This window comes from Lontra canadensis, unplaced genomic scaffold (assembly GCF_010015895.1).
Source record: "Lontra canadensis isolate GAN:19392208 unplaced genomic scaffold, GSC_riverotter_1.0 scaffold7, whole genome shotgun sequence".
In the NCBI taxonomy this organism is placed as follows: domain Eukaryota; kingdom Metazoa; phylum Chordata; class Mammalia; order Carnivora; family Mustelidae; genus Lontra; species Lontra canadensis.
The window spans coordinates 7,257,364-7,272,160 of NW_022631001.1; the positions used below are offsets into that span (position 1 = coordinate 7,257,364).

At 37.1% G+C, this 14,797-nt stretch overlaps 2 protein-coding genes, 1 long non-coding RNA gene and 8 other non-coding genes across 20 annotated transcripts in view; 10 read left to right on the forward strand and 1 right to left on the reverse strand.

The window, feature by feature from the left end:
- The first annotated feature begins 104 nt into the window (after positions 1 to 104).
- TAF1D (TATA-box binding protein associated factor, RNA polymerase I subunit D) lies at positions 105 to 5,492 on the forward strand. Its single transcript, XM_032852812.1, is given in 7 exon segments — positions 105 to 222; positions 1,417 to 1,576; positions 2,292 to 2,670; positions 3,511 to 3,686; positions 4,262 to 4,322; positions 4,703 to 4,794; positions 4,796 to 5,492. Coding segments are annotated over 6 exon segments (807 nt in total). The 5' UTR covers positions 105 to 222; positions 1,417 to 1,538; the 3' UTR covers positions 4,857 to 5,492.
- LOC116865438 lies at positions 5,411 to 5,536 on the forward strand. Its single transcript, XR_004382180.1, has one exon. It is a non-coding gene; the product is annotated as a small nucleolar RNA SNORA40 (small nucleolar RNA).
- A 151-nt stretch (positions 5,537 to 5,687) lies between these two features.
- On the forward strand, positions 5,688 to 9,901 carry LOC116864955. Of its 2 annotated transcripts, none has more exons than XR_004382106.1 (6): positions 5,688 to 5,937; positions 6,915 to 7,221; positions 7,957 to 8,005; positions 8,385 to 8,422; positions 9,427 to 9,540; positions 9,784 to 9,901. It is a non-coding gene; the product is annotated as an uncharacterized LOC116864955 (long non-coding RNA). The 2 variants fall into 2 exon arrangements; XR_004382105.1 differs by lacking the exon at positions 5,688 to 5,937 and having other exon boundaries at positions 6,502 to 6,962; positions 7,187 to 7,221.
- On the forward strand, positions 6,733 to 6,863 carry LOC116865434. Its single transcript, XR_004382177.1, has one exon. It is a non-coding gene; the product is annotated as a small nucleolar RNA SNORA18 (small nucleolar RNA).
- Positions 7,008 to 7,079, forward strand: LOC116865440. Its single transcript, XR_004382182.1, has one exon. It is a non-coding gene; the product is annotated as a small nucleolar RNA SNORD5 (small nucleolar RNA).
- LOC116865486 lies at positions 7,749 to 7,886 on the forward strand. Its single transcript, XR_004382212.1, has one exon. It is a non-coding gene; the product is annotated as a small nucleolar RNA SNORA8 (small nucleolar RNA).
- Positions 8,128 to 8,262, forward strand: LOC116865432. The gene has a single exon (XR_004382175.1). It is a non-coding gene; the product is annotated as a small nucleolar RNA SNORA1 (small nucleolar RNA).
- Positions 8,592 to 8,664, forward strand: LOC116865484. Its single transcript, XR_004382210.1, has one exon. It is a non-coding gene; the product is annotated as a small nucleolar RNA Z40 (small nucleolar RNA).
- Positions 9,092 to 9,217, forward strand: LOC116865433. Its single transcript, XR_004382176.1, has one exon. It is a non-coding gene; the product is annotated as a small nucleolar RNA SNORA32 (small nucleolar RNA).
- On the forward strand, positions 9,570 to 9,696 carry LOC116865487. The gene has a single exon (XR_004382213.1). It is a non-coding gene; the product is annotated as a small nucleolar RNA SNORA25 (small nucleolar RNA).
- CEP295 (centrosomal protein 295) overlaps positions 9,870 to 14,797 on the reverse strand; it is a 53,569-nt gene continuing 48,641 nt past the window's right edge. For 8 of the 9 annotated variants that reach the window (XM_032852799.1, XM_032852802.1, XM_032852801.1 and 5 more), the window contains 8 exons: positions 14,510 to 14,681; positions 13,107 to 13,720; positions 12,215 to 12,355; positions 10,787 to 10,883; positions 10,465 to 10,629; positions 10,278 to 10,383; positions 10,085 to 10,184; positions 9,870 to 9,994 (listed from right to left, as the gene is read on the reverse strand). In XM_032852799.1, coding sequence (XP_032708690.1) covers positions 9,956 to 9,994; positions 10,085 to 10,184; positions 10,278 to 10,383; positions 10,465 to 10,629; positions 10,787 to 10,883; positions 12,215 to 12,355; positions 13,107 to 13,720; positions 14,510 to 14,681 — 1,434 coding nt within the window. In that variant the 3' untranslated portion in view covers positions 9,870 to 9,955. Of the gene's footprint in view, positions 9,995 to 10,084; positions 10,185 to 10,277; positions 10,384 to 10,464; positions 10,630 to 10,786; positions 10,884 to 12,214; positions 12,356 to 13,106; positions 13,721 to 14,509; positions 14,682 to 14,797 lie in introns of those variants that run through there. The other variant, XM_032852804.1, reaches the window with a different exon arrangement.

A 14,797-nucleotide genomic window follows, 5' to 3' on the forward strand; every position in this document is an offset into this window, starting at 1 on the left:
AGCTGGCTTTTCCCGGGATCCCCGCATTGCTCGGGAGGCTCGAGCCGCGGAAAGCAGGCCCCGAGGGCGGAGGGCTTCGTGGCTGCACGTACGCGTTCATGGGCGTGCTGCCTTGTGTCTGGATGCAGATGTTAAAATTAGGCGTTATGGACAAGTACACATTTTGTGATTTTTCGTGAGTGCGAGGTGAGCATTTCTGACGCCTTCCGTGCAGGAGGTGAGGTAAGGTGCTTCCTGGAGACACTCGCCCCAAGGTCAGGCATAGGAAGAGGTTGGAGGGATTGTTAGCACTTCGAAAGCGCGCTGCCTCTCCTGCCGGATCTTTGGATATAGGAAGTACGCTGGTTAGCAATGTTTTCTGCACGGTTTCCGGAAAAGCGGTTTTTTTGAGTTAACTCCACTGTGCTGTAATAATGTGTTGATATTTGAAAGACAGACCTAACCTCTTGGTATAACAGCAGTGCCGTTGGACCCAATTTTTGCTAAATTTCGTTTTTGAGCAGTTATTTCTGAATACTTAGGTTTTCGTGTTTTTTAAAAAAAAAAAGAACATACCGTGAAATTACCACAGTCCATCGGACATTTTGCAGATCTCTTAAGATCTTCCTGATCTTTATGATTTCTTGTATTTGAGCTATTTTGTCATTTTATCCTAGGATTGCTTTCTTCACTACTCTGTTGTCATTCTCAAGTATACTAAAACGGGAGAATATTGGTACCGCTGTAAGGGAGATGAAGTAGTAAAATAGACCTTTCTCCTTTTTTGCCCGCTATTGTCAGATTTTCCAATGAGATTATAAAAAGATAAAGGGCACCATTGTGTGGTCTGTTAGCTTTTCGTTGAAAAGTGAGAATTTATAACTTGTTAGCTAGTACTCATAATGGCAAGGAGGGAATATGCCAAGGAAGAGGTTTCAGAGTGACTTTGATGAATGAGAAGAGGCTGTAAATGGAAATCCAGTAGTTTGGATTGATCTAGTAAATGCTGATTATTTCTCCTGATACAATGAAGCAACACTGCCTTCTGACTTTGTAGAAGTTTTTCCAAGGAGTTCCCATTGGCTCTTGAAAAATGGCTTTTGGCCATTAATTGTATTGAATACTTTTAATTGTATATTACGTAGTTAGTACAATTACATTTTGTATCATGGGATGATGTTTAATCCTTTTTTTGGGGAAATGACAGTACTGATCTGGAATCTGACTCCACTGGATAGATGGAGAAGACAACTGAAAAATGGAAATTGGGAATTCAGTTTCTAGATTTTAGAATTTGATTTGAAATGAATGATTCTTACATAAAAATCCTTAAGGGCCTAGTATATGATTTTTGCCTTGATTTATATAAAATGTGACATAATCTGACCACATCCAATTTTGTATTACTGGGATACTAGCTCTGTGGGCATTGTTCAGAGAAACTACATCACGTTTACTGAATTGTCAGAATTCTGAAGCAAATTACAAGTGGTGAATAAACAATTTGGAGAAGGACTTGGGAGAGTATGTAACGGGAATGAAATTTTCTCAACTCTGTAATGGCATCTAATTCAGCTGTGGAAATTGACAGTGAGAGGTAGGTGCTATTTTAATCAACTCCCACTAGATTTTTACTGCAAAACTGATTAGATTTGCTGATAAGTCACTGTATTTTTATTACTGGATAAGCAATAGAGATAATTTTCAAGAATAAGGAAAGAAAAAGAAAACTTGTTTTACACGGGTCTTCAGTTTATGTAGTTAACAGTGGGACACATTCTTAATCCTGGGGAAACAGGCGAGTATTCTCTGGGCCAGTTTGGTATCTCTTCCTGGCTAAATCATCCTAATCTTACAACAGGAAAATAGGTATCAGTGGGGTATCTTGCTTAAAAAATCAACTTGTTCAGGTAATGCACATTATAATAGTGCTGGCGCATGTGTATACATGATGGAAATAGCTAGTTAACTGTGAAATCAAATCAGCATTTCTGTTGTATTGAAATTAAATATGTTTGCTAGGCTGCTTTTGTCTTACTTAGAGCAAGCTCTAGCAGTAAACAAAACTGCCTTTGGAAATTAAAATTATTTCTCTTGGAAAGTAATTTTTTGGTAAGTGCCATGGCATTATGGCACATGACATTATGGTCCATTTTAGGTGGTCAGAACAAGATCTTGGTTTAGTCCTGAGTCCATCTTAAAAATTATCTTGAGCATATTTTCCTGCTTTTGGTCTGTGGAAGAAAAGTATCTTATGGTAATAAGCATTCAGTAATATAAAAGTACAATTAATTTTTTCCCCTTTTTTCTAGTGATAGCTCTTCTTCTGGTAGCAGCTTATTTAAAACTCAGTGTGTCCCTTACTCACCTAAAAGGGTGCAAAGAAACCGTACTAGAAAGTTTGTTCATTCACCTAAAGTTGCTCAAGCAAGGGATTCATCTAGTGACTCATCTTTCGAACCAAGACCATTGACTTTAAAAGCTATTTTTGAGAGATTCAAAAAAAGAAAACGTAAAAAGAAGAAATACAAACCAACAGGAAGACCAAGAGGAAGACCAACAGGGAGAAAAAACAGTAGACGTTCCCAAATAAATAAGAAACAAGTTCAAGACAAAGGATCTGGGTTCCCATTTTTAGAATCCGAGAATGCAAGAAAACCATTACCTTGGAGAAAGATTTTAACCTTTGAGGTGAGCCAGTATTTTATCTGTGTGGATACGCATAGCTGAAATGTCTGAAATGACTTGTTGGCCACTTTGAGAATTTAGATACGGCTGGAGGGACATGGATAGAATCTAACTTCGATAATGCTCTTCTGTACAGACTTATTGCCACTTCAGGACCAATCTGTCCTTTCGCACAGACTTCACCTGGGTATATTCAGTGAATATACCCATTTATGAGGTGCTTCAAGGCTGTTGATACAAAATCCCTTGATCTCACCAGGTCTTTAAATATCATCCCTAAAACTCTAGTGATTCCCAGTTTTACAGTAACCTAAGTCAAGCCCACCCATATCTTCTATGTTTAGTAGCTTCTGTGGAGGCCATTTTCTTTCAGGTACTGAATATTCGATTTTGACAGAATTGCCTGACAAATAACTTTTAACATTAGACTCTCAAATACTTGAGTTAAATGATTGCATAATTTATAATCTTTTGCTCTAGAATGGGTGGTTTGAAAGAATACTGACCTTTTATGTTTAAGCTGATTATGTTAACATGGGATTTGTTTCTCTTTGTATTTAAAAATGTCTTTAGAAATCCCCAGACAATACAAGATATGTGCTGAGTTTTTCTTGGTATACCAACTTGGGTAAATTTGATAACGTGCTAGGTAGATAGTGGATTCCTCTTGCAGCTAGCATCGGGTATATGTGATCCATATACAGCAGAGTGAGTAATTCAAGACCGCTTAGGAGTCTGTGGTAAAGGGATCCTTTCCGTTTTGGAACATAAGGCATCTGCTAACTCATGGAAGAAAATTCTGTATTTTGTAACATCATTACATGAAGTGTTTTTGATATTTAGCAAGCAGTGGCAAGAGGATTTTTCAACTACCTTGAAAAACTGAAGTATGAATACTACCTCAAGGAATCCTTGAAACAAATGAATGTTGGTGAAGATTTAGAAAAAGAAGATTTTGACAGTCGTAGATACAAATACTTGGACGATGATGGAGCTCTCTCGCCTATTGAAGAGTCCGAGTGAGTTTAATCATGTGACATAATTTTGGTCCTAGGGTTTTTTGTTTTGTTTTTGGGGGGGGGGGGAGGGAATTTTATTTACTTAATTTTTAGAGATCACAGGCAGGCAGAGAGGGGAAGCAGGCTTCCTGCTGAGCGGAGAGCCTGATGCGGGGCTCAATCTAGGACCCTGAGACCATGACCTGAGCCACCCAGCTGCTCCTTGAACCTAGATTTTATCAAATTAAAAGTTTTTACATTTTGGTGTTACTTGTTACATGTTATGTTATGATGTTACATGTATTACAAGTTACCTGTTAAATGTTATTTGTTGTATTACTTGTGTTACTTGTTACATATTATGTTATGGATTTGTTTATACATAAACGTTGATGGGGAGGCACAGATAAAATAAGCCATCTGGGTTGTAGTTGAGCTTTGAGCTTGGCACATGAGCCATCCATTTTGGGATGTCCTACATGACAACATAATTTTTCTCCTTACTAATACTGCTATTTTAGTTGTAGATCATGACAATATATTACTGATAGGGTCTGGATGATTTTGTCGTCTGAGGGTATGTTTTAATGTTACAGAACAGAGGATGGGTCTGCAACAAATCTTGAACAAAATGACGAATGTGATATCAAATTGGTGGTAAGTGACATTTTTGTCCCATTTGATTTTAGGAAGATAAGCAGTTATTCAGGAAGAATTTAATCCACTAGTTTACTATCTTAGATTTTGAATTCAATTTTTGAAAGGTTCAATAGATGTGGTACAGGAAATTTAAGAATAAAAATAGGAATTATTGGATACTTGATGAGAACATGGGCTTTTCAGTACTGTTAATAAGTTTAATATGCTTGCTATTAGGATGTCTGATTAGGATTTTCTAATGAAAAAAAAAATAAGCAGAATTTGGGTTTTTAACATCATGCCTTAGTCACCAGGTTAAGTAATCTAGAGTTAAGTAATGTGTAATTATTAAAACAATAAAATTTAGTAATTTAATGCTGATTTTTTTTTTTATGCAGGACCATAATGATTTCATTATAAGTTCTCAAGTACCAAAGATGAAGAATGTGTATTTAGAACAAGAGGAATGTACTGAAGAAGCTGCTTTGTCTAAAAAGAGCATCAAAGTCTAAAAACATTGGACAGAGGATAGAATGGTCTGAAAAGAGCTAGGAATATGAATGTTAAAGTAAATAGAAGAGAGAAAACAGCTTTTCATAGAAAGTAAAGATGATAAATACAAATACATATGTTGGTGTAGTGATAAAAGAGAACCTGCTAAGGAAAGAAGAAAATCTGAACAAGTTCGTGAAACTCCTAAAGAATTACTAGAAAAAATATTTTAAAACACAGTGAAATTATCACAGAAAATTGAGGCTTGCATAGCAGAAATAATCACTTGAGAAATCATAAACAGAAGATCCATTTTGCCTATACTTGTTCATTTCAGGGTAAGCACTTCCAGGTGTTCGTTGTGCATTCAAATCAAGGAAGTACAGAGATTGTAATCCTGAAACAGTAATCACTAATGATGGACAACCAACCATCCATTCCTCAAGAGTACCCGAAACCATTTTGATGGCTATTTCACTCAAAAAAGTGACCTTTAGCTTCAAATGTATAGTACTGTAATAACTTACTAGTTATCTAGACTCTTTCAACTACCAATTTTCATCACTACTGTATATTGCTGATTGTGCCACTAAATGTCTACTATATTTTATGATTGCACTTTTGCTGTTTTTGTTTAGTTTGTGAACAAAGACTTAGACAAAGTGCAAAAAATAAATCCTCTTTTGCAACCCAGAACTCATGGCTCAGTATGAGTTTTGATACAGATAAGAAGGAACAAGATCCGGGGCGCCTGGGGTGGCTCAGTGGGTTAAAGCCTCTGCCTTCGGCTCAGGTCATGATCTTAGGGTTCTGGGATCAAGCCTCGCATTGGGCTCTCTGATCAGGGAGCCTGCTTTCCCCTCTCTCTCTGCCTCCTTGTGATCTGTCAAATAAATAAAATAAAAAATCTTCAAGAAGGAACAAGAGTCCCTAAGACAGATTAAAGTCATAGTGGGAAGTATTGACAAACCTGAAGGGCGATTCCAGGACTAAAATTAACTAGAAGCATATAAGGGAAATCTCAGCTGTATTGAATTAGTATTCTAATTTTAATCTTGACATGAAACAAAGATGCCTTGTTTTTTGTAGGCTTTTCACTTGAACACAATGTCTGGACTTAAAGGTACATCTAACGCTTTAGGTGAGTGGATCAGATTTGTTGAAATGTACTTTGTCAGTTCATAGTGGGGCTTTCATTACTAAAAGACATTTTGCCAGTTTACAATTTGACATTTCAGAAAAACAAATTTTAGGGGTCACACATTTTATAGTGGAAGGTACAAGCTTGACTTTACTTGCAGGAAAGGGTTTCCACAAACATTAAGTTAGTTTATATTGAAATAATCAGAATACTGGATATTTCTGTTTCATGCATTTATTTTAAACTAAAGCATAATCTAAAATAAGATGTAGGACTTAATAGTGTAATGTTAGAAATGATTAGAGGACACAAGAAATCTGAATGATGCAAAATTTAATTAAAAAGCACCCAATTTGTTTATTTTCCAATGATTTTCTAAATGGGAAGAACAACAATATAGCCACCTTAATATTTTCCTGTATTTTTTTATAAGTGACATCAAGTAATCATAGCTCTTAAGATGAGGCAAAAAATTAAACACTTTGCTGTAATCTGGGGATGTCCTAGACAAACTGTGATACTGGAGTTTGCCGAAATCAAGACCTTAGGTATGGAAATCTTTGGTGGTTCTCTAGTAGCTATTTTGTACTTACCTTCGGTTTTTGGTCTTTATTCTCAGTATAGACTGACTCCTTCCTGTAAGCATTTTAAAAACCCTTACTGTGTAATAAGTGGAATGATTTCTTTTAATTTTAAATATTTGGCTTTTTGCACACCTTTGAATTCAGAGACTTAGAGCAGATCACAGTTCTAATTGTTTTTCCTGTGGAATCTTCCAATTTTAAACTAAACAGTGTTGAGGTCTATCCCGATGGGGCTTTTTCTGTAGACCTACATCGTTGGAAACGCCTCATAGAGTATTTGTGTGGTTTCCTTTATTCACAGAACTATGTGTTAGATCTGTGGGAAAGAACTACAAGACACTTATCATTATCTGCTAAAACTCTGACCTAACAGTCATATTTTTTAAATCTTAGGTATTGGTGTAGCCCAACAATCTGTACAGTTCTAGGGTGATAGTTTAGGTAAGTTTTCATTGGGGACAGTGTAATCTTTGGGGTACTGTTACAGTTCAGATGATGAATTTAACTGTTCAACTGCTGGATGATACAGACATGAACTAAAACTTAATTCTGACAGAGCTGGTTAAAGCTTAAAAAAACACAGTTTGGATACTAATCATATATTTAGGTTTTGGATTTTAACCAAACTTAAAACTGTCCTTAATCTTTTGATATTTTATCTATAGGGGTGAATATGATTTGAACTCATTCACATTTAGAGGTAGGTGGAAAATCCAATTTTTGTTGAAATTTATTAAGGATTCAAAAGTTCTGAAAAGTAAGTTGTGAGGTCAGCATACTGTTGTGTGCAGTAGTTATTTGGGTATGCAACAGAAGTATCAAGATCTTGGTAGACTGAAGAGACTGCATGTCTAGGGAGTAACATGAAAATGCCCTCTTCTGTATCTTTATTAAACAGTTCCTATGGTTCATCCTAATAACATATTTGAATATATTACAACAGAGATATTGAGGGTTTTTATTTTTTTAAGGAATTCTGCTTAATAATAGCAACTAATTTTGATTTCTAATGCATCATTTCTTTTAGTGATTTGACTTAACAGTTCTGTATGTGCATTATACAGGGACAGGAAAGGTAATCAGGACTAGGTGTAGTTGTCTTATTGGAATGACAATTAGGAATAAAGGTCTAATTACATATTACAAGAACTTAAATTTGTAGAGAGACGTTTCTCAGGAAGTAGCATTGTAGCCTAGAGGTAGAGGGGTTTATATATCTGGCAGGATCGCACTGCATGGTATCTGCCCTCAGCAGCTCATTCCTGCTGGGTGTTCAAAGGACAGTGCAATAGAAACTCAGTATTTGGCATCGTTGGTTTTCTTGGCTTCGTGCATGTTAAACCTGGTATTTTTATTGAAACAGTATTCTTACAGTTTTTCATACTGTTCAGCTTGAGATAATTTTCAAGAGGAAGTAATGCTTCTCTTTTTCTAGGGTGTTTGAAATTGAGAACCAGGCAGATCCACACTCAGACCCTAAACAGGTAAGGCTTAAATTTCAGTTGCTTCTAGTGGCGGCTGGCTTTTATCTGGTTAGCAAAACAGCAGGACTTTGGTACAGAGGCAGAAAATTTGTATAGATTTTAAGCTTGAGGAACTTCTATAAAGCCTCATTGTAGATGGAAATGGGCACCATTGTTCATGGTGTCCAGAAATTGTTAATGTGGCTACATTGAGACACAGGTTATGCTTCCATCACAGCAAGTTTATTGCTGTGGTGACAATGAGGCCTGTAACATTTTCTGTTAGGCTCATGAAATAGAGTGGAAGAAATAAGACTTAAGCATTAGAAATAGTTAAGGAATGATTTTAGATCTGTTTGCCAAAATAGCAGTCAGTGTACTTCGACAATTTGACTTCTAGGGCCCTGAAGTAAAGACATTGGATACCAAAGATTACAGGTAAGATTTCCCCTCAGAAGCCCTAGGAGATGGAATCCATTAATTTACCTAATTTTGATAGCCACTAGTCCTGGTAGTTCATTACCTCCCCACTTTAAAACAACAACACCACAAAACCCTAGATGTTGAAAGGCCGCAGTTTGTGTTTATACTGTTTGCTAGTGATTTGTGATGTTATGATGATGGGCAAAATGTTCAACTGCTCTGAATGCGCTGAATGAAAGTAGCCTTTCTGAACATCCATCTAAATGAGATCTGTGCTCTATTTTCCAGCAAAAGCTCTAAAGTAAAAGTTAACTGAAACATGAATAGTTAACTTTGGAGTTAACAATCAGAGGGCATTTCATGCCAATTAGGGTATGAATGCAAATGAATATAGTTTTAGTTTAAAGTATCTTTGTTCCTAACATTTAAATGAACTGGATTGAAAGCAGTTATTCCAACTTTGTAGTTTTAAGTCTGCAATTTTCAGCACATACTACTATAGAACTGGGTTTCAGGATACTTGGGAACCTAATTAACTGCATTTTGAAAAGTGTAGTCTAAACTTTAAAATTTTCCATAGGTGGGGAGTTCTTAAAGTATGTCCGTATTCAAATGGAGATGCAAGAAACCCAGCTGAAAGAACTCTGGCAAGTTAATTCGCTGTTGTACTATGTAATGGTAAAATGGTCATTACCAAGGCTTTGAGAATGCAGTTTCTCATTTGCTGTGGACATGACCATAAAAAAATTTTCCAACTAGGTTTTCTTTCTTTCTGCTACTTTGCTAGCATTCAGCCTATTGGGAACATTTTACCAACTCTGTTCTATTTCCATTGCCTTAGATTAGCACTGTCCAGTATAAATTTAACAGAAGCCATATGTGATTTGGTAATGGTCCTATTTCAGATTCTTATCTGAACATTCATGGCTAGTATACTGAACAGTGAATGCCTAGATCTCTAAGAGATGTCTTTTGCTAACTCCTTCCATATTAATAACAAGTTAGAATAGATTTAGTAGAGGGAGGCTGGCTTCAGTTTACATGATCATCTCTGGAAATGGAACCTTACTTTATGTTCCTGTTATATAGGAGTGACAGTGACAATTGTGGATTGATCAAGTTCTTTTTAAAAGGTATGTACACATTTGAAAAAATAATTTATAGGTCATTTCAAAGAGGGCTTGCGGGACGAAAACCAAGAGCTCTTAACGCTGTGACCAAATATTGGAGTTCTCCATAGGATGTAATAGTTACTCAATAGTGCTATGTTTTCCTGAGGAGATACAAGATTTAGCTGCTTCTGTCTATGATTGGTTAAGTGGGAAAGAAATGTCTCCCCAAGTTTAACTAATGTATATATATACTCTCGTTCTCAGTGCTGTTTTGAAGATTATGATTCTAACTTTGGAGGAACTATGGTGAGGAGCAGTGACTGGCAGTGGAAGGAATCACATGTAAAAAGTCCTTAAATAAAAATTTATTGGCTTTAAATAATTTTGCCTATGTTACACATAATTTAAAAAAAAACCTTACACTTTTAGTAGAAAGTCAGCATGTATTTTTGGCTCTAAGTTTCTCCAGTGTTTGCTGTGGAGGGAATAAAAAACCCCAAAATTTAGTATGTTACCCATCGTAGTATACCCTAGACACAGAAAAATTGTAGGGGGTCTAGCTCACCTTATGAAATTCTTTAGCCCTTGCTCTGTTTTGGGCGTATGCATCCTGCTTTGCTTTCTCTTCCCTTTGCTGTTTGACTTCAGCTAATTGATTGTATGATCTGTAAGAAATGTATACACAGATCTAAGGATGGAATGTGAATTCCTATTCACACACACACACACACACACTCACACTCACACACCACCTATACCTTAGGGCCCTTGGATGCATGAGGGCTTGTGCAGTCTTTCTGTCTTCATGAAGTGACACTCTAACCTTAACTTTATTCACACCCTTCAGGCGATTCACAGATGAGCCTGAGCAGAGAACAAGTGACTTGGCAAATATTACGATGCTTCATTCTCTGTGAGAGCTGATGCAGATTATGTGGAACATACCTGTAGGTTTCTCCTTAGCGATTTTGATTTGAGCATTTTCAGGAATACGAATTTTATTCTTTATTTCTTTCTGTCTCTGGGAGGATCTTTCTATAAATGATTTTTTCCTCTTTATAAATGCTTCTTGTAAGCTCCCAGGTAGAGCTATAATCTTTGGAGGGGTTTCTGTTTTTTAAAAAAAAACAAACAAAAAAAACCCGAAGCTTTTTATATCGTTGAAGTAGTGTACAAGATTGTGGGGCAGTGTGACTATTGGAATTGAATGGGGAACTCTGCTGGCCCCTTGGGTAACACTAACCATTTCAGATGCTCAAGGGCCTACCTGCAGACACAATCATGCGCTCCTCCGTGCCGTGTTCAGATACATCTGGATAATCCGAGGTTTCTGTTACTGATACAAAAGGTAGAAATTCACTCACCTAATTGCAAAAAAAAAGGAAAAAAGAAATTCTAGATGAATTTACAGCTTCACCTCTGAACAGTATCACAAGCATAGCTTCTAAAACCTTTAACAATTTCTAAACCCCTGGTTTCCTCAGGTAGACAGATGTGGTTTTTGGGGGAGGCAGGCAGTGATGCCTTACTCTAATCCTTAAGTGCAGTATAGGAATCTATGTCCCATAAACTTAGCTTCTATTCTAAGCTAAACTTAGCTTCTATTCTTCCTTTGTGCTGGTTCTCATAAGACTTAAGTTTTCTGGGAAGGGAAGTTAAAAAAAAAAAAAAAGACTTTATTCCTATTAAAATGTTTTATCTGACCAGCCTACTCTAGCCAAAAGCTCCCCCTCTCCCCACCCCAATTCCTGTCAAGTTCTTCCAAACCACTTCTGCATCAGCTCTACTTGTCTCCTCCTTCCCCTTATCAGTAACCACAGCAAAAAGTCCTAGGTATGCAGCCATTTTTTTAGATAAGTAATCTAATAAAGAAAAGTCCTGCCACAGTACTATAGAGAATCTGGGACTTCTCTGTAAGAGGGTAAATTAATACACTGCATCAAACAGTTGGTGGGTTGGGACTTAGATTCTCTGTTTCCAGGCTGCAGTTCTATGATCAATGAATTCATCTACCATAACCTAGAGTCCTTATTAATTAACTAGAATTAAATTTGTGGCACAATTCCCTCCAATGACTATCTCCTAAGCAGTGAAGTGGGCCAGAAGGAATGGTTTTCTTGCAATGGAGAAAACTATAAAGAACCTGCAGCTAACAGAACTTAAAACCCATTTTTGTGTTTCATAACTTGAAATAGATCTTCATTTTTCCTTTGGGACTGACCCGCAAAAATAAACTTATAAGGTAATAGCACTCATTTTGTATCCCCCTCGGGTCTGATTTTTACCTATCCTCTAGCTCCACTGCCTTTTTTGGAGCAAAATCAATATTTCACTGAATCAATTCATTCCTGAGTTCTAGTAATTCCAGGTCCTAATGAAAACTATAGCATCATAAGATGAATGTCTTTAGGACTATTAAATGGCACAACACAACGCTATCGGACAGTTTGAGAGCTGGTCTCTCTTCCTGTCTGCTGTCAGTTGCTTGTTCACTGTGTGAACAAGTAACCTCTCCCTATTCACTGTGTAGTTGAGTGCATTTGCACCCAGAAAGGGGAAGGAAATTAGTTTGCAAACAGTTCTAATGTAAAAAAATATGCAGAAACTACTTAAAAGACCTGTTGCCTTACTCTCAGTTTGTTGTGTTGCTCTATTAATGAGGTATATTCATATTAAAGGGAGCTATGAAGTTTACCTGAGAACTGCTTTTTGCCTCATTTCCTTTCTTTTCTTCTAGTGTTAGATTTGCAAGATCCATTTCAGCAATACTGATATCACTGGTGCTTACTAATGTAAGCTCTGGTTCTTCTATTATACCATGGCCAGACTCTGTCTCCTGTGCAATAAAATTCAAAAGGAAACCATATGCTTAAAACATTAAAAATACAAAAATAATCTACGTTACAGAGGAAGAACAACGGTGGTCCGTGAAGACCACAGTGGTGCCTTCCCCCACCCCTGACCCACTTTTAGAAATACTTAGGACTTTGGGGATGGGCAAAATAATAATTGTCTGAAAGTAGCTATTGCAAGGGTTATACGCCCCAAATGCTTATTATGGGGCTACGCAGATAGTACAAATGCAGGTTGACTGGGAGCTGTGTAGAACCTGAGGGCATAATCTATCAAAAGGGATCAGTAGCTGGTGGGGTGCAGCCAGATGGAGGCCACTGCTGCCAAACCACATTTTTAGAGGAAGTATCTTTAATTACTGAACAAGAATTTGCAAAACAAACACAAAACCACCCAAAAACCACAAAATAAAACACAAAATGTGGCCCAGATGTCACTCTTGCCGTCAATATAATTTCTAATCTATGTTTATCGGTAAAAGAACAAACTACTAGAAAGTGAAAACCATATTCAGGTGACTGGAGTTGAAACAAGCAGATCAAAGAGGCTGAAGCTCAGGTCAAGGCATCCAAAAAAGGATGTGTCAACTGGGAGCAGACCTTTTGTTGGAGATGTCCAATGATTATGAGATTGACTATCTCAGGAATATCAGCAAGAATCTCAGTTGCTTCTCTTGAATTTGGTTTCAAAAGACTTGTGGAAATGAATTTATTTACATACAACATTTCACTTACCCACACTGGAATAGAGCTCTGTAATGATCCAGAACTTAAAAAGAGCTCTGACTCTGCTAGGTGAGAAAGGTTTCCTGGGATTTTTGGAGTTTCTGTCTTAGTGGAATTCTTAAAATACTTTTCATTCTCAATAGAATATGGTGCCTCAACTGAAGTTCCCCTTTCTACTGTTCTGACACAGGATTGAGAATCCATTTCCTCCGCATGTGAATTTATATTTAAAACCCCAAGGCTTTCATTTTTATCTCCATCAAGTCCTCTTCCTGATAGTTCTTCAAAGCCCAGTCTTTCTTTTCTGCCTTCAGGTTGGGCTTTTGTTGAGCACTCACTAGAGGTAGACCCACACGGCGTGCTATACTGTAGACTTAAAGGATGAAATACATTAGCCTCATCAGAGGAACTGAAGACTGAACTCTGTAAATTTCCTACACAGAGGTGGAAATGAACACTTTTTTTCTTATTTTGCATTTCAATCTGTTCAGAATAGTTCTGATTTTCCATGCCTTGGGAAGAATCTCTTGCTTCAATGCTAAAAATACTTGGTAGATCAATATGTTGGCTCCCCTCCTGTGAAGAAAATTCTGGCAGAAGCTGTTGAAAAGATTGTTCAGATCCTGAAAGAAATAAGTTAACCATAATTACATGTTGTAAAACTTGGATACAGATACAATCTCTAATAGTCTGACTAAATTGTAAATAATGAAGTCAGATTACATGAATAGAAAACTAAAAGGATGGTCAGAGTGATTTTCAAATAATTCTGCTCCCACCATGTATTTTCTCCTAGCCTAATAAAATATGGTTATTAGACATGAGGACTCTTCCCTAAGAGAGAATACGGATTTTAATGACAGAACTTAAGACTAAAATGTACATGTGTATCTCAAATAAAAATATGTATGTGTGTGTATATATAAAGTTTGTACAAGAAGTTTTAGAAGAATACTTAAAACTTAACTCTAAGGGTTGAGCAGCACTTTTGCTTTTATTTTATCAAGTTCAGAACTGTAAAAATGCAAACTGAGCATTATTCCGTTATTGAAATGAATACACAGAGAAACAGAAGCTGTGACACTGGAAACGGGTGAGGACAGGAGTGACCAAGAGGTGCTAGGCACAATTTCCAAGGAAAATGGGTGTAATGGGTGTAAATAAAGCGAAAGTATTTTTTTTTTAAAGAAATTTTTTTTTTTAAAGATTTTATTTATTTATTTGAGAGCAAGACAGTGAGAGAGCATGAGCGAGGAGAAGGTCAGAGGGAGAAGCAGACTCCCCATGGAGCTGGGAGCCCGATGTGGGACTCGATCCCGGGACTCCAGGATCACGACCTGAGCTGAAGGCAGTCATCCAACCAACTGAGCCACCCAGGCATCCCGCAAAAGTATTTTTGAACTTAATCATACCTTCAGTCTTTTCTGTGGCAAATATCTGAGCTGCAGCATGAGCCAAAGGAGGGTCCAGCTGCTGGTTTGGGCTCGTGTTAGAAGAATTCAGGCTGGTTTTCAGTGCTGTAAAGGAAACTGTGCTTCTGGGTGCTGCAACAGTGTGGTGGCTTTCACACGAAGAATCTGAGTTCTGACGGAAAACAACAGGTTAAGGCTGAAATACTGATTATGTATTACCAACTGGATTAATAGTCATGTTCCTAGGATACTACTCTGCCTTAATTACCACTTTACTTTCACACTATT